The sequence below is a fragment of the Paroedura picta genome, chromosome 8 (assembly GCF_049243985.1).
Source record: "Paroedura picta isolate Pp20150507F chromosome 8, Ppicta_v3.0, whole genome shotgun sequence".
Lineage (NCBI taxonomy): Eukaryota > Metazoa > Chordata > Lepidosauria > Squamata > Gekkonidae > Paroedura > Paroedura picta.
In genome coordinates, this window is record NC_135376.1 from 57,739,815 (window position 1) to 57,762,479 (window position 22,665).

At 42.1% G+C, this 22,665-nt stretch overlaps 1 protein-coding gene across 1 annotated transcript in view; it reads left to right on the forward strand.

Annotated features, from left to right (window-relative positions):
• Window positions 1-22,665, forward strand: part of WDR11 (WD repeat domain 11) — a 61,121-nt gene that overhangs the window by 24,521 nt on the left and 13,935 nt on the right. Inside the window, exons 10-19 of the mRNA XM_077349944.1 lie at window positions 501-677; window positions 2,246-2,330; window positions 7,950-8,056; window positions 9,179-9,254; window positions 10,059-10,167; window positions 10,554-10,678; window positions 13,883-14,030; window positions 18,163-18,269; window positions 19,382-19,496; window positions 20,413-20,584. Of these exons, the coding sequence (XP_077206059.1) occupies window positions 501-677; window positions 2,246-2,330; window positions 7,950-8,056; window positions 9,179-9,254; window positions 10,059-10,167; window positions 10,554-10,678; window positions 13,883-14,030; window positions 18,163-18,269; window positions 19,382-19,496; window positions 20,413-20,584 (1,221 nt within the window). The remainder of the gene's footprint in view (window positions 1-500; window positions 678-2,245; window positions 2,331-7,949; window positions 8,057-9,178; window positions 9,255-10,058; window positions 10,168-10,553; window positions 10,679-13,882; window positions 14,031-18,162; window positions 18,270-19,381; window positions 19,497-20,412; window positions 20,585-22,665) is intronic.

Here is a 22,665-nt window from a genome sequence, read left to right on the forward strand (position 1 = left end):
CCACTAATCCTTTGAAATGCCACAAGATTCTTGTGTTTCCTTCTTCCCACTAACATCATTGCCCCCGTGGGATTTAGTTCCTAAGCAATCATATTACATCATTCCACATGAGATTCAATATCTAATTTTTCAGAATATTGTCTTTCCAAGTAAAAAGTCAGGTTATTGCAGTGAGATAGAAATTGAAGTATTGGGTGAGATCGGTATTAAATCAACAGATAATAAAATTATCTGTTGTGCTTTGTGTTTTCTTAAGTAAAAAGCTATTTAAACCTGCAGGTCTTGCAAACAAAGGACAAAATCTACCAGAAACATCTCTTGCACACTTCCACTAAAGAAAGTGTGGGTGTTCTTGTGGTTTCTCTGACATGTGTGGAATTGATGCTTGTTTAAGGAGGATTACTAGTTTATATAGTTCATGGTATTTTGATTTAGTTATTATTGATTGCCAAATAAAAAACAGAGACTTGATGTCTGTCTTCTGTTTCATAATAAAACAGGACAAGGCACAATTTCTAATGAAGAACAGCTAAAAAGTTACTGTTTGCAAGAAGTGCATCTCAAATTCCTGCTAACAGGGCTTCTTTCAGGACTTCCTTTACCTCCATTTGCTATCCGTATGTGCCCACCGCTTACCACAAAAAACATAAAGCAATACCAGCCCCTCCTTGCTGTCGGTAAGTGTTACGTGTCACATGTAGTGAATTACAGAGATCCTGCCTAGTCCCTACTTAACTCTGGCTCCAAGTACTAGCTGGTGCATTGTTTATATAATATACATTCTTCAGCCAGATTCCCTGTGTTTTTGCAGCAGTCCCTAGTAATTAGTGGCCTTGAGACTTAGCCATCCATGCGATGGTCACCTCTAGACTGGATTATTGTAACTCACTCTACACAGGCCTACCCTTGTGTCTGATCCAGAAATTACAACTGGCTCAAAATGCGGCTGCCCAGGTCCTCACAAGGACACTGTGGGAAACCCATATAATAGTCTTGTAGCAACCGCACTGATCGCCAGCCAGATTTGGTTCAAGGTTCTGATGTTAACCTTCAAGGCCATTCATTGTCTGGGACCTATGTATCTGAGGGACTACCTATCTATATACAGCTTCGATTGGCTACAGCTAACCGACTTGTGATTCTATACTTGAATTGAATTGAAGAATTGAATTGAAGAAGTGGCCTCAACCAGGGCCAGGGTCTTTTTGGTCCTGGCCCCCACTTGGTGGAATGAGCTCACAGGGAACATCAGGACCCCGACAGAATTAGCACAGTTCTACAGGGTCTGTAAGACAGGGCTCTTCTGCCAAGCATACGAATGAGCCCAACATTGTATAGGCCTCTCCTGCCAGTATGTCACCTCTCTCTGGTTCCTCCTCTTGAGGGAGAGACCACTAGATAATTGGCTCTGTATCTATACCAAATTATGATTGTGAGCTGTTTGTTTAACATTATTAGATAAAATAATTTAATAGAGTTTTAAAATTATATTTATTGTATGTTATAGTGTATTATTATTGATGGCAGGACCAAGAGGAATGGACTATAAATGTATCTATAAATAAAAGAAATCAATTTAATGATCAGTGGTTGGCCTAATTCATGCTAAGTATGTCTTTTCCTTATGAGTGCATGCTTTTTTCTTTTCTGTTTTTGCTGCAGCTTTGATAATAACACAATGAGATATTGCCAGCTTAGGCTTCTTAAGGTTAGACTACTGTAAAGTTTTAAATCTGGATTTCTTATGACTCAAGATGGATTCTTGGATCAGCCTTTCTGTTATGGTGTAATTTTAATTGGCTGTTTTAAAGCACCCATGTAGGAAATAAATTTTAAGAGCAGTGCAGCAACTGTACCTGTCTAATAAAACATGTAGTTGAATCAAAACACCCTTCTTTATTTCCCCAATTTTCATTCGTCATATTGAAAAATTGTGAAATTTGGTAATGAATTAATTCCCTTTGGGCTGGACTTTGTAATCTCTCATTCTTTTCAGAGACTTAATCAACTATTTAAAATTTAAACATTTCAATTACTGCAAAGCTCTGCTGTACAAGCAATGTCCTAACTCCTATTTACACTGTTGAGGTTTACCATCCAGTTTTCCTAGTCGTTTGGGCTGACAACTGTAAAATATGGCTAGTCTGTCCATCATCAGATTAAAATAACTTTGTTTTCCAAGTATGCATTTAAAATATTTATGAGTTTCTGCAGATTTTATAAAAACACTAATACCTTTTTGCAGGAACAAGCAATGGCTCTGTCTTGGTGTACAACCTTACTAGTGGACTTCTGCATAAAGAGTTAAGCATTCACTCTTGTGAAGTCAGGTGAGTCTGTTTTAATTGTTAATGGTCCTTGGGGAGAAGAAGATTAAAATGATTGATGTTCCATCAGCAGTTTGAGCTTTGAGCTATCATTGTAAATAGGAAGATTGTTCAACAGGGTAATCTTTTCTAACAAAGAGAACTGCCGTTCTGTAAAAAATAAGGATTCATTGTGAAAATTAGTTTAAACCTTGTTTAGAATTATAAATATTTGTAGTACCAAATGTGCCTGTTGATCAAGGTCGATCAGTACATGCAATTCTTCCTCTAGAACACTGCAGCAGGACTGCTGAATGCTTTTTTCCCTGCCATTTTGTTTACCCACAAACAAGTGAAAGAGCCCATCAGTGCCATCCTAAGCTGAATCAACCATGTCAAAGCTCATTAATTGGGATAGATTGACCAAATCAGTTCATCCAAAACTACATTTGATAGCTTTTCTTTTAACAGAATGGCTAGATAATGCACATTGTCATTCTTTCAGTCTCTGTACACAGAGATACTGCACGTTACCAAGAGTTTGTTCCATTCTATCCGGGGAACATGGAAATCTGAAAGTGACACAAATAACAGAAGAGAATATACTGTTATTTGTGGTGCATGGTCGACCAAATTGAAGGCTGGCTTGTAAACAGGCTAAATACTCCAGAATGCTAGCAATAATGAATGAGGGTTGGGTAGTCATGAAAGTCCTGCTGTTGGTTAGATCCTATGGAGAATTTGTAGGGTGCAGAGTAGTAACTGGGGAAGCATATTGACTTTGTACCATTTCTTTTTCTGTTTTTAACTACTATTAGGACTGTAATTATTTCTGTTTTTTCATTCAGCTTTTGTCATGTTTTATTAACATTAAAATGCATTAAAACTAAATACGAGTTGTAATATTTCACAAATGTGAATTTAAGAACCATTTAAAATGCTTTATCTCATTAAAGTTCAACCAGTGCATTTAGTTCTATATGCAAAGCTTTAAGCATTGCTATACTTTCATCTTTTTTACCTGCTTAATAATTGATACTGTAGCTTCAGCTTTTCCTAATCTTAAATGCTGTGGTACCCAAGCATTAAAAGCATTTGAAGATGTTCAGTTTTAAATTAAATTAAATTGAAATCTCCATGTGAGTTTGATCTTTTGGGAATATGAAATCACACAAAACTATATTTTGAAAGAGAAGCAGAAGAATGAGACAATGAGGATCCATATTTCTTAGCTACAAAAAAGGAGAAGTGATTTGTGCTTCTTTTTTTCTTCATTTCTTTATGTATGGGGTAAACAAAATACATTTCATTTTGAAGGAGAACACATCCATATATTGTTTTTAAAATTGTGGATACTTGGTCAGTTTTTATCTTTTTCGTTGTACATGTAATCAGCCTAGGTCTGGTTTACTAAGAGCACCAGCCTCCGCATAATCTCTCCTGGATACAAGATCAAATGGAGTGAGAAACAAGGGTACATCGGTATAGCTGGCAACCATTTCCATTAGCTTATGTTCCTTAAAAAATGTAGACATAATTCTGGACAGTTAGGGCTATTTGCCTTAAATGGCCATGATAGCTTAATGGATTGTTTATACTCAGAGGAAATCAACTTATGAATGTCAAGTGCTGAATGTAAAGTAGGTGAAGTCAGTAGCCTTCCAGAAGCACTGGGGCAGGTCAAGACGGCATCTTTATGGCCACCGTTAAAATATGATTTTGGACTAGGTAGACCCTTAGTCATTTCATTAATGGATAAACTGCTTGGGGAATGCAGGTGCTCTCCACAGAAGGAGCAAGTTCATAGCTTGGAGGTGCTGCTAGATCTTGGCCTACAGTTAGAGGTTCAGGTCTGCTCTGTGGCAAGTAATGTTTAAAAAAGCCAGATGACCAGCTATGGTCATTCCTTGAAAAGCATGATCTAGCTATAGAGACCCATGCTCTGATCATGCCCATCAGATTGTTGTAATGAATATGGGGCTTGCCTTTGGAAACTTGAAACTTCAGCTGGTCGAAAATGCAGTGGCTAGTCTACTGCCAGGACATAGTTAAAGGGATCGTATCACTCCAGAGCTAAAAGATCTTCACTGACTACCTGCCTGTTTCCAGGCACAAATGCTGGTTCTTATCTATGAGGCCCTAAATTACATTGGGCCAGAGTACTTAAAGGACTGTCTCCTCTCATAGTATCCAGCTCATCAGTTAATATTGGTCTTTAGAGATGAGGTGGGTGGCGAGATATGGCGTCTTTCCATTGAACACCCTTCCCCTAATTTACTTTCTTTTAGATGCTAGACAAAATCGCACCTGTTTTACTTGAAGTTTTACTTAGAAGAGTTATCTGAACAGCATTTTAACGGTCCAGTTCTGCTCTCTGAATAGTTTGTAGGCTACTTTATGTCGAATGGCTTTTTAATGGCTTGTTATTTATACTGTGAGCCTCTTGTGGCACAGAGTGGTAAGGCAGCAGACCTGCAGTCTGAAAGCTCTGCCCATGAGGCTGGGAGTTCAATCCCAGCAGCCGGCTCAAGGTTGATTCAGCCTTCCATCCTTCCGAGCTCGGTAAAATGAGTACCCAGCTTGCTGGGGGGTAAACGGTAATGACTGGGGAAGGCACTGGCAAACCACCCCGTATTGAGTCTGCCATGAAAGTGCTAGAGGGCATCACCCCAAGGGTCAGACATGACTCGGTGCTTGCACAGGGGATACCTTTACCTTTACCTTATTTCTACTGTGATTTTGAATTGTAAACTGCCTCAAACAGGACTATGAAGATGCAGCATAGAAATATTCAAAGTAAGTAAATAAATGGTATATAAACAAGGAAATAAATACAGAAAGGTTCTTACTTGAGGAGGATTTTGTATTTTCAGCAGCATGTGCCCACTTACAGACACTGATAGTTATTCTTCTCATGCAAGAGAATGGGAAAGCCTGCAGGCACAGCCTCAGAATCATTGACTGTCTTGCTCTCCAGGGTCAGATTGCTTGTCTCTAGACACAGTATACTTCCATGTTCTAATGCCTCATTTCCAAACATCACAGGTTGGATTTGCCTTCTGAGAGTCCAGCAGAGGGCAGTCATTTTGCTAAAGCTGGAATTTAGCAGTTCAGAGTTCTGGGACTTTAGATCTCTTATATCCCATAGCTTCATTAAAGGGGCTATCACAAATTGCATTGTGTGTAAAAATCCATGAGCCTTCCACTTCTAAAGGATAGATTCAGTCTATAAAACTAGCGTCATGTACCTCTTAATTGTGCCCAGTGAATGGTAGCTAGTTTTTGTGACAATACTTAGGAGGAACTGAACTATTCCATCAGGAGTGCAGGCTGTTGAATTCCTGTGTTTAGTTTTAATGCACTCTAATTTAATGCACTGAAGTCACCTTTTACTTAGAAGCAGGAGCAAAAGGAAAGCTTCAGCAGTGCAAGCATTTTTACTGGAAGCATGCCCATCTCCCTAACTTAGATTATTTCATAGTGTGTATGTTCAATATAACACAGGAGAATGGCCTAGAAGTCTCCAATAACAAAAAATCCTCTTTCTATAAATGCTGATTTATCATGTGGCCAGCAGGCAAGTGGCTGACCTGTGCCTGAAACTATTTTCTTCTGAGTTTTTGTTCCTAATAATGAATGTTTATATCACAAAATTAATCCTGATTTAGTACAAGCAAGAATTCTTCTTTAAAATATCACTCAAGTTTGTAGTTAAATATTGCTTTCTGTTGCTGAAATCCTGTGATCTGTTACTTGGAGCTAATCATATATTTATAATTCTTATGCATAGGATGTCATGGTAAATTACCCATGAGCTTGCAGGATCCCTGACTGTTTCTTTTCTCATTGACTTGTGTCTGTATGTTCCCCGCTCCTTCTCTGACTTTAACTAAAATTCACTTTTATATTTGATCTAACATAATTGTGGTTCCACTGATCACAGTATCCGAGGAAGAGATCCAGATCAGTTTGTTACCTTTGGTTGTAGCTAGCTGTTAGACAAACCATCATTTGTTCACATAGTTTCAGAGAATCAAGATGTTGTCTCCATCCTATTGCAGACTGGTATTTCCTTTTCAGACCTGGTTTGTGGCAGTATTTTTAGAACTGAAGTACTGGGCAACAGGTTTCAGTTAACTTGTCTAGCCATAACTTGGGTTATGCCAATGTAGAGGGTATGCTAAAATCTAGTTAAGCAGAGAACCAAAAATGGGATGAGCATGCATGATGATGGGGCACTTTTGATTTTGAAGCAATGGTATAGTAATTGAGTAGCATAGTGCAGAAAAGGATCATGATGTGTAACAGTCCTTCAGTGTTATGTAGTGAAACAGTTTTGCCAAATTATGCATATGGCTGTAAGAAATAACTGGTAAAGCTGACAGGAGGTTTGGAGTGTATCAGGTTAGATAGCTGGTGTTTTAACTTAGCTTGATAAAATAGTGCAAAGGGCTAAGAAGCCTGGACTACATAATTATTTTTTGTTTCACAGTAATAAGGCATTTAAAGCGTCAAAGCCAAATTTGCAAATTACAAAGCAAAGTTTGAGAGCAATTGGAACGATTTTGTAGGAGAATATACAAATTTAAGAAAGTCATTCAGAGACAAAGTATTGCATTGTGTGTTCAGTTGTAGTGGGAAATAAGTGTCTGTTCTCCTTTAGATATATTCTGAGATACAAAACAACCTGTTGTCTCTAGCTGTTTTCTCTCTAATGTTCCTGTCATATGCTTGGGAAAAATATATATGCTGAAAATGGTAGCCATTTCACGAAACACAGATATACCTTCATCACTATGTACTGAATCCCTTGTAATCCAGTTATATTTGAGTTGATCTGTAAGGGTAATGGATTTACCACAAAAACCCCCCACAAAAAACCTAGAAAGAGGTTTATGCCAGGCTTTCTCAACCAGGGTTTCATGATGGCCCTGGAAGGGTTTCCCACATGGGTAGGAGCTAATATATTTTTTAATGTCTTCAATATTTATCAAGTGATATGATTGTATATGATCATGTTGACCGCCCCCTCTGAAAATGACCAATGATGGGTCTCTAGGGGGACCCCAGGGGAGGGTGGGTATACAGCTATGCTTTTCAACCACATTATGCATGATTGCACCACTTTTGTGCTTTTTCGAAACCTGAGGAATATTTCAGGGATTTCTCAATGGTAAAAAAGTTGAGAAAAGCTGGTTGATGCATTTGACGTGTTTAAAATCACCGAAAGCTATATGGGTCTGTACTTTTATATTCTAGCGTTATAGCAGATTATATATATATACATATATATATATATTATATACATGTGTGTGTGTGTGTGTAAAAATGGCAGTGTTTCTATAAGTGACAGAAACATACAATATTTTATCTACAATATATAAGCCATATTTGATCTATATAGGAAGCTTTTGGGTGGCTGTACTGAAGCTATAATAATAATCTCTTAACTATGATTTCCCCTGACACCTTGCACAACTGGGGAACCATTTATGGCAGCTAAATAGGGGAAGAGCTTCAAAGTAGGTCCTCCCACTCTGTACAGTACCAACTGAGCCATGACACTTTTTCTCACCTTATTAGCCTGCAGCATTTCCTACTGACTTGAATCTCACATAATGTATGGCTATTCTTCTCTGGCAGGGGCATTGAGTGGACAAGTTTGAGCGGCTTCCTTTCTTTTGCGACATCAACACCTAATAACCTGGGACTAGTAAGAAATGAACTGCAGCTGGTTGATCTCCCTACAGGTGAGTATATTACAAAACATACCTGCTGGCAATCAGATAGATATTAAGTGAAGTGTTGCCTGCAGAATCCTATCTATTGACTATTTCCCCTTCAAATGGCAAAGGCTTAATAACTTCATGGAGTGCTTCATATGGCTTTTCAGAAATTGGAATTCAAAACATTCTAGGTAATCTCATATCTGCAAGCTGACTGAAGAGTCGCTTCATGAATAATCTTTCAAGCGTAAATGAGAAGAAATTACTATTGACAGCAAAAGATTGAGTGCTATTAAAAATGTTTACATGTTAACTTTGCCTGAGACATCAGATATATTTGGCATGAGTTCTCAGGTTTTTTCATGAAATCTCGCCGTCATCCTGAACATCCTATCTTGTCCCTTTACCATGGGATATCGCCCTAGCTCCTGCTGCCCCTTCACTGCTTTTTGCCTACCCAACTCTTTCTACACACATCATTTTTTCTGTCTGTCACATGTGGAGGAATGTGCACCGTTCTCCCCCTCCCACTATATCTTTCAACAATCCTTAGAGTAGTCCAAGGTTACCCACTGAATGGCTGAATAAGAATTTTAACTTGCCTCTCTTCAGTTAACCTTAAATTCTTCTTGTCACATACTCCTGTAGTAACCATAATAAGCTCCTAGGAAAGGGGAACCTGCAGTTTGTTTCTCCCGCTGTCTCTCTCTTTGACAGTATTCTTCAGAACTAATAGCAACAGAAAAAGCCCTCCAGTGCAGTGACAAATATATGGGCTCACCAGGAAACTGGAACATCCACTTGTGCCTCTGTTTCTCTGTCCATGATGAAGGCACAGCAGAGCTTTTGAATCATAAGTACTAATGGTTCAGTGTTGCCTGCTTGAAAATTCCAGCAAGCTGCAGGGTGACATGAAAGGTGATATGCTTGTGGGAGTCTGAGTTGGAAGGCAGTGTATAATGGAATGGGCTGAAGCAAATCCAAAATGCTCCTAATGCCTCACAACGGGCCCGGGTTTCTTAATTTACAGTTTAGGATTGAACAGATGAAATCTAGTATGATCATTGTCAGTTTAAGTTATAGAGTATTGTGCTTGTCAGTCAAAGTGGCTTTGTTTTTGCGTGTCATGCCTCCCTTGTGTATTAGGAAGAAGCATTGCATTTCGTGGGGAACGAGGCACTGATGAACCAGCCATTGAAATGATAAAAGTATCTCACCTGAAGTAAGTGGATTATCCTGGAGAAACTTGATGTGTTCTCTTATGTTGAATGATGTTAAGAGCCTTGCAGCAGGCAAGAATAATACAGTATACAGAGCACTGTCTACAGAAGGAAGACAGTTGAGTAACCATTATTATTCATATATTCTGTGTTCCTGTGGAGGTTGTACCTGTGCAAAAGTACAGGAGTTATTCCTGTAATATTGTGTCTGATCTTCTTTTTCCCCCAGGGATAGCACTCCATCAGAAGTTAGTTTTGGCTGCTTCGCACACAAGCAGGCTACCTTATATCAAGACTTACTCAGGGCTGGGACTGCATACTATGGCACATTCATAAAAGTGGCAGCCACTTCCGGTTAACCCAGTGCCACAAAGCAAAAACAAAAGGTTGCATCTCTTGAAATTTCAAAGCTGCATCAGTATCTATATTTTAAATTTTAAAAAGGCAACATTTTACTGCAATACTTTATTTTTCTAAAATTAAAATAGAATGAAGTTTGAGTCCAGTGGTACCTTTAAGAGCAATAAAGTTTGTGTGCAAATGAATTAAAGCTTATACCCAAAATTGAATTTTGTTGGTCTTAAAGGTGCCACTGGACTCAAAACTTTGTTCTGTTGTTTCATACCTACATGGTTACCCACCTGAATCTAAACTTAAAATATTTATTAATTTTGTGCAAAATGTTATTTCTAAACTTGCTTTAATAATTTAAGAGCACAAAATATATTGCATATACTTTTCTAAAATTCACAGCATTTTAAGTTGTTTTATGAAATTTAAAACAAAGTTTTTCTCTCTATTTTCAGGCAGTATTTGGCAGTTGTGTTTAAAGACAAACCTTTGGAATTGTGGGATATCAGGACGTGTACTCTTCTAAGAGAAATGTCCAAAAACTTTCCTACAATCACTGCTTTGGTAAACAGTTTTGTTTATTGTGGCTTTCTTTCAGAGAACTTGAGGCAGTGTACCAAACATATAGGTGCTTAACAGACTCAGGCCTATGTAGCGTCAGGTGTCCCTTACATGAAGCATTGTCTAAACCTTGCATAGTGTGAAATGCAGCTATTTATGGGACATATTTCCTTTGGTGTTGAAACCTTTCATCTGCTCATGCTCTTAATATAAACCAGCTAGCAAAGAACAGGAAAAGCTCTTGATTCAAATATTGGGCCCTTTCCCTTTCATAGGGAATATTTTGCTTATCCAGGTAAATTGAAAATGCTCCTTCCAAACAAAAAGTTATAAATAATTTCTTTACATAGATTATAAAGAATATAATTCTCCTCTCATTCTCCTCTCAGGAATGGTCACCATCGCATAACCTGAAGAGCTTACGAAAGAAGCAGCTTGCAGCCCGTGAAGCTATGGCCCGGCAAACTGTATCTGATACTACTGAATTGAGCACTTTAGAATCTTCTGTGATCAGGTATCTGAGCTATTCAAATGAGGAATCACACTTCTCAGTAGAGTGCTGTCTTGTCAAAGGTTACACTAAATAGCTTCAAGGGTTTTCAGATGAATGGAAATGAAATATTCATCCAAGTTGGGATTTTTGAATCCCCCTTATTGCCTGAGAGAAACGTAAGGTAACAGATAAAGCATGAGCTAGAGTCAAACTCTCAGGGCCATTCTGCACCTGAGAAATAAAGTGAAATGCTCACCTTATGCATATTTTTGGCATTTTACATGATGTCACCAACATACAGTGTCCAAGCAGCAAATCAGTAGCTACATCCTCCATTTTAAAGCACTACCTGGGGAATCGTGTAAAGTGGATTCCCCAAACTATGTAGCGCTAGCCAGAGGAGAGCAACCAGCAAGCCACATGCCAAGAAAATGTGTGGGCCAAAGTAGTGCTATCTCCTCCTCCAGTACCTGCCCTCACACCCACCTCCCTCTCCCTTCTCCGTTTTTGTTGTTGTTTGTTTTAAGCAAACCGCCTGGAGTAACGAATGGGTGTTCAGACAAAGCAAAAAAAAAAACAAAAATCCCCCCCCCCATTAAAACACAAAGCATGCCTCTCAAAAGTCCCCCCCCCAAAAAAAATTGGGAACGAGCTTCAAGGCTCATGATTTCAAAAGTTGTGGCATTAAAAAAGCACTATGCATCTATTATTAGATGCGTAAGTGTCTCAAAAGAGAAGTTTAACTTAAAAAAAATTAGCTGCCATCGTGGGCCCTTTAAAACATGGAGAAAGGTGATTGGCTGCCTGGCTTGATTGACAGGAGGAGGACAGCCGTTGTTCTCTTCCGCCATTTCAAGCAGGTGTACAGAGTGCTAAGAAACACGAGAAGGGGGCAGAGAAAAGCGAAAGAGCCAGAAGGTGAGGAATGGCTGGAGGCACGTTATTTTTTAGCATCACGCCATTGTGGTAACGTAGCGCTATTTTTTTCAGTGTGTGGAACTGCCCCCAGTATTACTGCCATATATAAATTTTAAGTCAAGCTTATGTGATTGTATTTGTTAAGAGAAAACCATACCACATGGATAAATAAGCCAGTGGATATTGAGACTTTGTTTGGGTGATCAGTTGCTCATTGAGGGAATTTATTAAGAAGGAGGGAAAAGGACAAAAAAACTCCCTGCTTGAAGGAGAGGGGACAAAGGAGGTGATATTTCTCCCTTCTCTGAAAGCACCAGCTCCACTGATACAAAGGTAATGTGATTTTTGTTTTTTCCCCCTCCCTGTTTCAGCACCTTTGAACTCATTAGTCCAGGTTGGCTCTGCAGCCCTAGAAATCAGCTTTCCCAGGGACAGCCAGGCTGTTGAGAAAGAGCAAGCTGGGAGGATCTGTGACTTGACAGATTGTGGTTTGACATGTTTGTAGTTTGCTCTAAAGTAAACTAAATTATGTGCTGGGGATCTCAAGCAGGTTTTGTATGCTTAATCGTAAACTTCTCTGAGGGGCATGTTCAACCTATTGAGACAATGCTTCGTTCTCAGTTTACAGAAATAATTTATTTATGTAAATAATGTACTTAATAATATTTACATAAATAATAATGTCTGAATCTGAATTATCTTTAACTGCACCTGCGGTTAAATAAAACCCTAAGGGCTATTGGGGAGGAGTTAGGGCGGGCTTTGTCCGTGATAAAAACTCAGAGGGGCGAGTGCCACTCAAGGGCCAAGCAGCTTCCCATTGGCCCCTTACCAGGACAGACCAAAATTCCATTCACCCAGCCCAGTCTGGCTGCCAGTCTGCTCCTGACCACCGCAGGGAGAGGAGGTCAGTAGGGCTGCCAAGGGGGATGAGTACACAGGCTGCGCCAGCCCTTTTTGCCCCAAGGCTGTCCTAACTGTCATGTCCAACTGTAAATTGCCTCAGAGCCCTGACAGAGCTGGCAGGAGGTCCCCCCCCCCCCTTCAGGCCTGCTGCAAAGGAGGCTCTGACAGGCCCTGACTGAGGGGAGGGAGGCATTTTCCTTCAGAGAGCAACGAAGGGGAGCCTGAGGGCCTTCTTTTTGAGGGGGGGGGGACTTTCCCCTTCTGCCAAACAGTTGCCTTGACAGGGAGGCCACAGAAAAGCCCCTTCTCACTTAAAATACTGCTCTGCCCGGAGGTTAAACACAGCCAAGCCATGTGTCTTGCTTCTTCACAACTCTCTGAAGATTTGAGGTCACTGCACAGCAGAAGAAATTGGCTCTTTTGTCTTCTGTTTCATCTGTACAACAACCCTGTGCAGTAGGCCTCACGTCTTTCAATTCAACAACAACCTGTGTGGGAGGCCTTAAATGTTTCTTCTCTACCACAACCCTGTCCAAAGTAGCCTTTTCTGCCTGGGGAGCTGATCTTAGGGTTGCCAGCTTCCCTGTGAGACTCGCTACCCCACCTCCCTCATGGGGAGTCTGCTATGGGGAGAGAAAGGGAAGATGATTGGAAAATGCTTTGAGACATCTGAGGCCTGCTGGGTCACTGCGGCCCATTCCCAGTTCTCTCAGATCCCTCACAACCCCACATACCTCACAGGTTGACTATTGTGGAGAGATTAATGGAAAAGGTGTTTGTAAACCGCTTTGAGATTCCTTTGGGTAGTAAGCAATAGGGTACAAAAATCCGTTCTTCTAAGGAGCAACCATGAAAGAAGCATGTGGGCACATAACATTTTATCAACAGTGAAAAAATGGAAAAGAAGGAACAGAGTGGACACTTGTGTACTGTGACTACCCCATGTGTATTAGGGCAGAGGGGCATTTCAGTGAATGGGAGGGAGGGAAGGGAAGAAGGGAAATGACGCAGAACTGGGAGGAATTGGTTGCCATGTAATCTTCCCCTAAGAAGAGTCTCCAGTCTGATTTTCCCTTCACATATCTGAGGACGTGGCTCTGGAAAGCTCACCTGTAACCACTATGCCAAAATTCCCAAAGGTCAGTCCTCTCTCACACTCAACGAACATTCCACACCACAGGTTCTTGACACCCATATCTCCACACCCATGCCCTCATTTGCCACCATGCCACCACAACCTCCCACACAATACACACATTCAACCCCATGCCCTTACAGACTGGACAACCCCTTCCTCTTCCCACTGCCAAGCTCTAGCACCTGTTGTTTTCTTGGAGACAACGAGCTTTGCCCCTAGTAAATAAATAACATCTTTGGGTTTTTCTTTTCTTTTTTCACCAGTTTACTACAGGAAGCTGAAAGCAAATCTGAACTGAGCCAGAACATTTCGGCTAGAGAGCACTTTGTATTTACAGATACTGATGGACAAGTTTATCACTTGACCGTAGAAGGGAATTCTGTCAAAGACAGTGCAAGAATTCCTCCTGATGTGAGTTCATTGCTGAATGTCTATTTAATCATATTAATATTAATAGTCATGATAGTTATAAATAAATGGATATGGCTTTCATAATAGATATTTATTTAAAAATCTATTAAACAGCACATAGACTGAAATGAAGACTTTGTTTTGAAGAACATGGCATTCAAGAATAACCACATTTAGCTTTTATGAACAAGTACAGTGACATTTCTTTCAACAGCTTGCCATAATATGCAAGACAGACATTGTTGGCATAATCCAACTATTCCATGTAACAGCTACACACTTGGAAGTCCATATCCTCCATAAAGGAACTGTCTCTGTGTATGATTTCCATGCCTAGGGGTCTGTAACAATGGAATTCTGATATTCCACCCACCTGCTGTGTTGTCTTACACAACTTTTGTCTGATCCAGCAGGGCTCTTCATATGTGACTGCTGCGGAATTAACATTGCCTCTGGGCATTTATACCCTAAACTAGCTTCAAAGCCCATTTATAAAAATGGGGTTTGAAAGGGGAGAAGGGGGAAGGGTAAGGCAGTGGTCCCCGCGCCGGGCCGCGGCTCCCTCTCCCCGCCCCCCCCCCCCCCCCGCAGTAAAAAACTTCCCAGGCCGCAAGCTTGCGGCCCGGGAAGCTTCTTTCTGCGGGAGGGCGGGCAGAGGGAATCAGGGCCGTGCCGCGCCCGTGCAGGCCGCGCCCGCGCGGCCCGATCCGCGGGCGTGGCCCGCGGGTGCGGCCCGATCCGCGGGCGCGGCTCGCGGGCGCGGCCCGATCCGCGGGCGTGGCCCGCGCGGGCGCGGCCCGATGCCCTGTCGGTCCCCAGCCGGTTGGGGACCACTGGGGTAAGGGACACGCTGCCACCCGCCCACCCCGTGTCCCAGAGGCTCCTCTGAAACGCGGCCCCGCGCTCCTCCCCCCGAAGCTGAGACAGAACTGCAGGCTCACTCACCGGATTCATGCTGTTCCTGTCTGTGAAGGGGCCGGGCGTGGGCAAGGAGGCCGGGCAGCACGGAGGAGAGGCGGCACCGGAGAGCCGGCTGCTGGCCAGCCCCCTCGCCGAGGCTTTTTTCCGTCTGCTGGCTGGCTCGGGGAACGGCGCAGCTGCTGCTGTTGGGGCTCGGGCGGGCAGCTGCAGGAAGGCAGTTTGGACTCCGGCTGTCCCGCAGCTGCGGGCTGGGTTCGCGGACGCCGCTTCTTGAAGGCAAGTCGAGGTCCAGCTGTCCCGCGGCTGCTGGCTGGCTTGGGGGACGCGGCTGCTGCCGGCCAGCAAGGAGGAAACGCGGCCTCGTAGACGCGGCTGCTGGGCAGGCCCTCCCCCAAGGCTTTGGCGCTGTTTTTCGTCGGCCGCGTTCGCCGGTGCTGCTGGGGCTTGAGGGTCCGGGTGCAGGAAGGCAGGGCGGACTCCGTTGGCGGCGGCTTGACGCGGACGTTTTCCTGCTGGTTTTCTGCGGGCGTTGGCTGGCTTGGGGGCCGCCGCCGGCGCTGCCGCTGGGGCTCGGGGGCGCGGCTGCGGAAAGGCAGCTCGGACTCCGTTGGTGATGGCCTGAGCCGTCGGGAGGCGCAAAGCGCCTCCCGACGGCTCAGGCCGCCGGCAAGGAGCAACTGCGAGCCGCGCTGCGCGCGGCTCGCAGTTGCTGGGGCTGGGAATCGGAGGGACCAATCGGCAGGCGCTGCGCGCCTGCCGATTGGTCCCTCTGAGTGTCTGTCCAGAGGAAGGGTCGAATCTGGACCCTTCCTCATCACGGACACATCCCGCCCTAGAACCCCTTAGCCTTTTATTTAGTCCGTGGCGCCCGCGGCGCCACGGGCGGTTTAAAGATGATTATTGTTTGGCTTTAGCCCTGACCTTGATAGCCCAGGCAAGCCCAATCTTGTCAGAACATGAATGCTAAACAGTGTTAGCCCTGGCAAGTATTTGGATGGGAAACCTCAAAGGAGCTCTAGGGTCATGATACAGAGGTGGGCAATGGCAAATCACCTCCGAACATCACTTGCCTGGCTGCCAAACAATCCTAGGATCTTCTGGCTATGCTACCCACCTGCCATGCGAAATGACATATAATAAATAAATGAATGTATGTTTGAATTCCCAGCACCACCACATTGGAAAGTCTCCCATTTGGCTCTTTTCATTTCTTAAAAGGTAAAGCATCTTTGAGTTGAGGTTTATTTGCTTTTTGTTATCCCACTCTCTTTCAATAGGACAGCAATCAAGATATTTCAAAAGTCCATCTGTTCAAGCTGCCCAGGGTGTATGTTTTCAAAGATAATGGTAACTTTCACAAAGAGCTGCCATCATTTAAAGATCTAGCCTCTGATGACCTTAAGTAAATATCCTACAGCAGATATTATGTGCTGCAGAGATAAGAAAAAACAGCTACCAAAAACTATCACATATTGTGGACCTTTGCTTTGCTTTAACATTCTCTGTTCCTGTGTATACGAATGAAGACTTTAGAAAATCTAGGAAAGCCTTAGTCTTTTTTTGTGTTTGTGATTGCTATTGGGAAATGGCTTGGTTTACTGAAGAGATAAATACATTGGCTGCATACTGTGTATAGGGAAGGTGATGTGTACATATACAAGCAAATGTGAAATGAGGACATTTAAGTTGCACCAGGATGAAATTGTCTGTGTATTTTCTGCATTGGAAGTCTATTGTGCAAGTCCACTTTTGCATTCTGTACGATCTGTAGTGCTAAAAGATTTGGGTGGTTAACAGCATGAGGGTCAGATAATGTGCCTGCAGTAATGTATTTTGTTTGAGTGATTTTGGTATCCTAGACACAGTATAAATTATTCAGTCATCAAGTTATCTAACCTTGACTTCTATGTTAAATGTGCTTTTTTCTGGCTCCTAGTAACACATGTTGTCCCTTATTTGACAGTTGAGCTTTATCAATGTTGGCATTTATTTTTCTTTTAAAATGGGAGAGTCTTAATGAAATAGATCATAATAGTGTTTTCTGCTGGTGGAAGACACTTCTTCCAGCAGAAGAAGAAGGGCAATTTTTGCTGATTCCCCCACCCCATTTCTCCTTCAGCACCTTGCTGCACCCTGGAAGGCTAATTAATTTTTAATATTTTAAAAAATGTGTTACACATTTATTGGGTAATATGATTGTACTAGTTTCAAAGCCCATTCCTAAGAACGGTCCTTGAAAAGGTCCCCTCCCCTGGCCCCTGGCCAGGCAGCTCAAGGTGGCTTTAAGCCATAGCTCACAGCTGGATCAAGTGGGGCAGGCCTGGAGCAGAGCTCCTTAGCAGGCAGTCAGTAGGCTGGGAGGCCCTCGTTAGCAAGCCATGCTTAGCAGGCCCAGAGGCCCTCATTAGCAGGCCCAGAGGCCCTCGTGAGCAGGCCCAGCCTAGCAGGCTAAGAGGCCCTACTTAGCAGGCCCTGCTTAGCAGGCCAAGAGGCCCTCCTTAGCAGGCTCTCCATCACGACCCTTTGCCCAGGGCCCTCTCCTCTTACCTCCTGCTGGCTCCAGGGACTGAGGCGCATCTGAGAGCAAAGAAGCTAAAGTCCAGGGACAGAGGGTAGGAGCTGCAGGGGCAGGGCCAATCAGGCTGCACCCTGATTGGCCCTATTCCAACTTGGACAGCCGGACACGTTCCACCCCCCAGGCTGTTTCACAAACATATAGAGGAACTATGGATAAGGATATGGACATGTTGACCACTCCCCTCCGCCCGAAAATGACCACTGATGAGTCTGTAGGGGGTGGGAATGGGAGGGGCCCCAGGGCATACAGCTATGCTTCCCAACCGTATTATGCGTGCTTGTACCACTTCCAGGGTTTCTCGAAGCCTGAGAAATGTTTCAGGGGGTTTTCAATGGTAAAAAAGGTGAGACAGGCTGCTTTAGATGCATGCTTTCAGGTGGAAAAGCAGCATACAGTAGGAAGTTCTCTTCCATGAGTGCTGTTCTAATTATACTAGATAGGATTCATCCCAATGCATGGTACAGTTTTTATGACCCTGTACTGCTGATCAAGAAATAATCTTGCTAAAATACAGGTTTACAGATAGCAATCAAAATGTTTGACATATTGCCTTAAATGGACTACTGTATATTTAAATAGAAATAACTTTTTATGAATAGTGTTATTTGGTATATTTTCTTTTTGAAAATGTAGGGCAGTATGGGCAGCATTACATGCATTGCGTGGAAAGGCGATATCCTGGTTCTTGGAGATGTTGATGGAAATCTGAACTTTTGGGATCTAAAAGCCAGAGTGTCTAGGTAGGCATTAGTATATAACAAGAATTGGGGGCACATGAATTGGGGGCAGGGGAGAATCTAATATTCCCCTCCCCCACAATTTCTTTTTTCCTTTCCTTGAAAGTCCCTATATTTTTTCCCTTTTCCTATTTCCTTTGCTGCCAACTCCTTTGCATTCAGCTTTTGTACCTTTCTTCCCCCTGGTTGCTTCTACCTGGGAAAAATATGAGCCAGTTGTATAGTGCTGGCTATTAAGCCAGGACTTACAGAGGGCATTTTGTTTTCCCCTAAATCCCATTCTCCAGTTATTTCCTCTTTCCCTTCTCCTGGAAACCTCCATACTGACACTTTTCACCCTTCCTACATACCAATCAACCTACTTTTTAATCTCCCCCCCCCCCCCGCCATATCCTGTTAGGGAGGCTGGGCTAAGAATGAGTGACTGGCCCAAGGTTGATCAGTGAACTTCCACAACAAAACAGGAATTTAAATCTGGGTCTCTCAGATCTTAGCCGGAAACTCTAACCACTTATTTTGTGGATGTTGTGCTGGATGCTGTTGAAGATCAGCAGGGCCTAGAAAGTTGTGTGGTTGATGTCAAAAGCCAAAACAGCTCTGGAAAGAGCCATACCTCCCCACACACACACCTTTTACTAACAGAAACCAATATTGAATGCTGGCAATATTTTTGTGGTTATCTGGCAATGGTAATAGAATGCATCTTTTTCTTAAAGCTGTATGTGCTGCTTCTATTATTTGAGGGGTTTTAATTCCATGGCATATTTTTGTTTAATTCCCTAGCATATAATTATAGATTTTTCTGCAAACTGGGGGCTTCTCTCTGGTTTGTAGAAAGATCTGTTTTGCTGTTCTTGGCTCCAGATTCTGGGTTTAATTATCCACAGATCTGGTCACATTATGAATTAGATAACTGATTCCAGCATTATATAATTGAAATGTTGCTTTAGTCTAGGCCTTCTTAAAATGTGAAGTGATATCTCAGAAGAGAGAGCAGTACTAGCATAAACAGTTTTATTCCTTTCAGGCAATATCTGAGTTCTATGAATTTGTGCAAAATTGAAGGTAAACTCCAAGAATTACTTACTGTTTGTGTCTTTATGTTTATCTTTCAGAGGCATCCCCACACACCGGGGCTGGGTGAAGAAGATACGCTTTGCCCCCGGAAAAGGAAACCAAAAACTGATAGCTATGTACAATGATGGTGCTGAAGTTTGGGATACAAAGGAGGTAGTCAGTAGTTTAGAAAAGAACTGGACAAGTGTAAAAGGAAGGAGGTTAACGTACTTAATTGGGGCTTATCAGTAACATTAATATGCTTGAGTTGTCACAAAAGACTATGCCTTTCTGGGCTCTTTCAAACTGCTTTCATTTTGCTTTCATGTATTTCAACCAGTCATGTGTTGCTAAACTCTATCTTGTTTTTAATTATGGCTTTCAGAACAAAGGCACAGAGGCTCCCTCAGAAGTTCTAAATGCTGTTGAATTCCCATTTTTTTCAGCATTTGTTCTCTGCTCTCCCATTTTTAAATTATCTGAATATCGTTATTGCCTTCCTTCTTTAAACGAGAATAGCTGTCAGACACGTCTGGTGGTTTATATAATGACCATCATATTGAATGTTGTAGATAAATGTGACGTGTGCATTTAATCCCTTGCCCTCAACAGTTGGTCTTTCATGATATAATTAGCCTTTCGTGAAAGAATTATTATATAGGGAATGCCTGTGTGTGATTTAAAAAAAAAAAACAACTTTATTTCTGAAAATATCCGTTTGTGTTTCTTATAACTTACCTTGAGGAGTTCAAAATAAGTCAGTAAAGATTGACAATTGGCAGAGTAGTCCACAGAGATAGGGTGGGCAACAAATGTAATAAAATAAGAGAATAATATGGACAAGCATTTGGGCAGTCTCGTGGTTGTGGAAGTATTCACTGCCTGTTTCAAATATCAGAGTCCAAATAGTACTAACAGGCTTTGAAATGTAAATGCTAACTTTGTAAGATGAGCTTCTACATCTCTGTCTCCCTACTCTGCGAATGAGAAAAGCAAATTTAATTTCCAAAATGCTGTATAAAGCTATTTAGTAAGTTCAGAAATTGCTTGTGACAGCTTTTTTGAAGGCATGACATGATGCATCTTTCAGGTGCAGATGGTGAGCAGTTTAAGGAGTGGAAGAAACGTTAACTTCCGAGTACTTGATGTTGACTGGTGTACCTCAGACAAAGTGATCCTAGCGTCAGATGACGGATGCATCAGAGTGCTGGAGATGACAATGAAATCAGCCTGTTTTCGAATGGATGAGCAAGAACTCTCAGGTATGCAAGAGAGTTCATGTTTTTCTCTAAGACTGTTGTTCCTGGCATTTTAAAAGTTAGATCCAGGAATGCTCCTTGCTTCAAAGAAATGGGCTCTTGTTTGGACCAAGATTCATATTTTAGATGTAACATTGCGAGTAGTTTTATAAACAGTTCTCAACCTAATGAGATGAAATTCAATAGCAAGAAAGGCCTCCAAAACTCAGAGCCAGTTTGATAGCCTTCAGTATGTGGTTTGGTCATGGCGACAGCGCAATCTCCATAGCCAGTCCAATTGCAATTATATATCGTGTCAGCTGCTCTCAACAGAAATCACTGTGCATGCACAGAAGACGCTTCCAATTCTTCCCCCTCCCCAGCTTCATTTCTTTGCATCTGTGTATGCAAGAGAGGGCTGCAGTGGAATAAGGAGACTAGGAAAGCCCCAGTATACATGCCAAGTGTCTTTAGCTAATAAGTAAGCATTTTGGGCTCTTGCATTTCCATGCTTCTAATAGTTGGAAATAGTGCTCTAGTTTCCAGATTGTGCATACTTGTCCTTCTCTCACAAGCAAATCGCTTTTCAAAACACTGTTCATGCAGCATTGTGTGGCTTGAGAGTCAGGCATAGAAAGAAAAATCACTGCAGTGGTGCTTTGCAATAACTCGAGGAGCTCTTCAGATCCAGGCTATCATTCTCAGATATATTGAATGTATTAATTTAGAAGGTGCTTCTTTGCCATAGAGGCCTCACATTTGATACTTACCATTAGGTTTTTTTTAATCATCAGTATTACAATATAAAGATCTCTCTCTCTCTCTCTGTCCCTCTCCATGTCTGTATTCTGGGTCCCTGAAATCTTTTAGCAAGTGGATTCAAGTGTTTATATTTTCACACTCTATATAACTACGTATCCACAAGTATATAGCTGTATTAAGGCTGCATCTCTACTGCTAAAGCATGTAATCCAACATATTGTGCAGCCTGAATTAAGCTTGGTGTTCTCGGCAATTTGGTTAGAATGTCAATGTGCAGGAAGCAAACATCTATTATGCCTTACCAACTTACATTTTGACTTATAGTTCCATCTTTTCTAGTGTGTTCTCACTTTTTAAATGTCTCAGTATTTGTACCTTCTGAATAACCTGATATTTAGGTAAAATAGCCTTCGTGATCTCTGCAATTTTGATAAGTGGTTCCTCTAGTTCTGCTTTGTTATAAGACTTTTATCTCCAGCGCTCACATGTGATTAATACACTAGAATCAAAGTAGCAAAACTATATTATTCCAGCAAGAAGAGCGGGGGAAGGCTCTTGCAATGAACTTTGATGCACATAGATAGAGCCCATCTCAAATCCATTTTGTGCTTGGCATACATACAGTTGGAAAGGATCATCTGCCCAAAGCCTGGCCTCCCTGCTGATCAGCTTCTGAAAGCTGGCCTGCCCTGTGCCCCAAGCAGTAATCAGGGTTGCTGCCAAGAGGTAGCTCTAGGCCAAATATTTCCAAAGAAGCACAAACCGATCACAAAAGCGTGTCAAGCTCTCAGAGTATCTGTACACCAGTTCACAGCTTTTATTGAAACCATTCCACTAAATGCTCTCAAATTTAAATTGTGTTATCATCCATGCCATGCCATGCCATGCTGTCACCCAAATCAGTGCCTGTGTCCAGCCTGTCACAGCAGAGTATGTTGTTATATTTGTATGGTGACAAGCCCTGTGACAAGTTTAGAATCTTCCACTCTGTTGTCTACAGGACTTGGATTTTTTCAAAAAATCTTTTAGACAGGAAAAGATAGAAGGCAAACAAAACACTCAACCAGCAAAAGTAACTTGATTACCCTAACAACATACAGATTAGAAACGAAGAGATCAGAAGGGATTTCCAGGCAGTGAGCAGCAATATCATGAAACCAATAAACCAAGCATCCTGTGTTGTTGTCGTGGGAGATGACTGGATGAAATGAAAACCCTCTCACTGAACATTCTCTAAAGCAAATTGTATTACATGCCATCAAGCAACCTGCCATGACTTCTGGCAATTACGAGAGAGAGAGATGTACGAGAGAGAGAGAGAGAGAGAGAGAATCATCATGCAA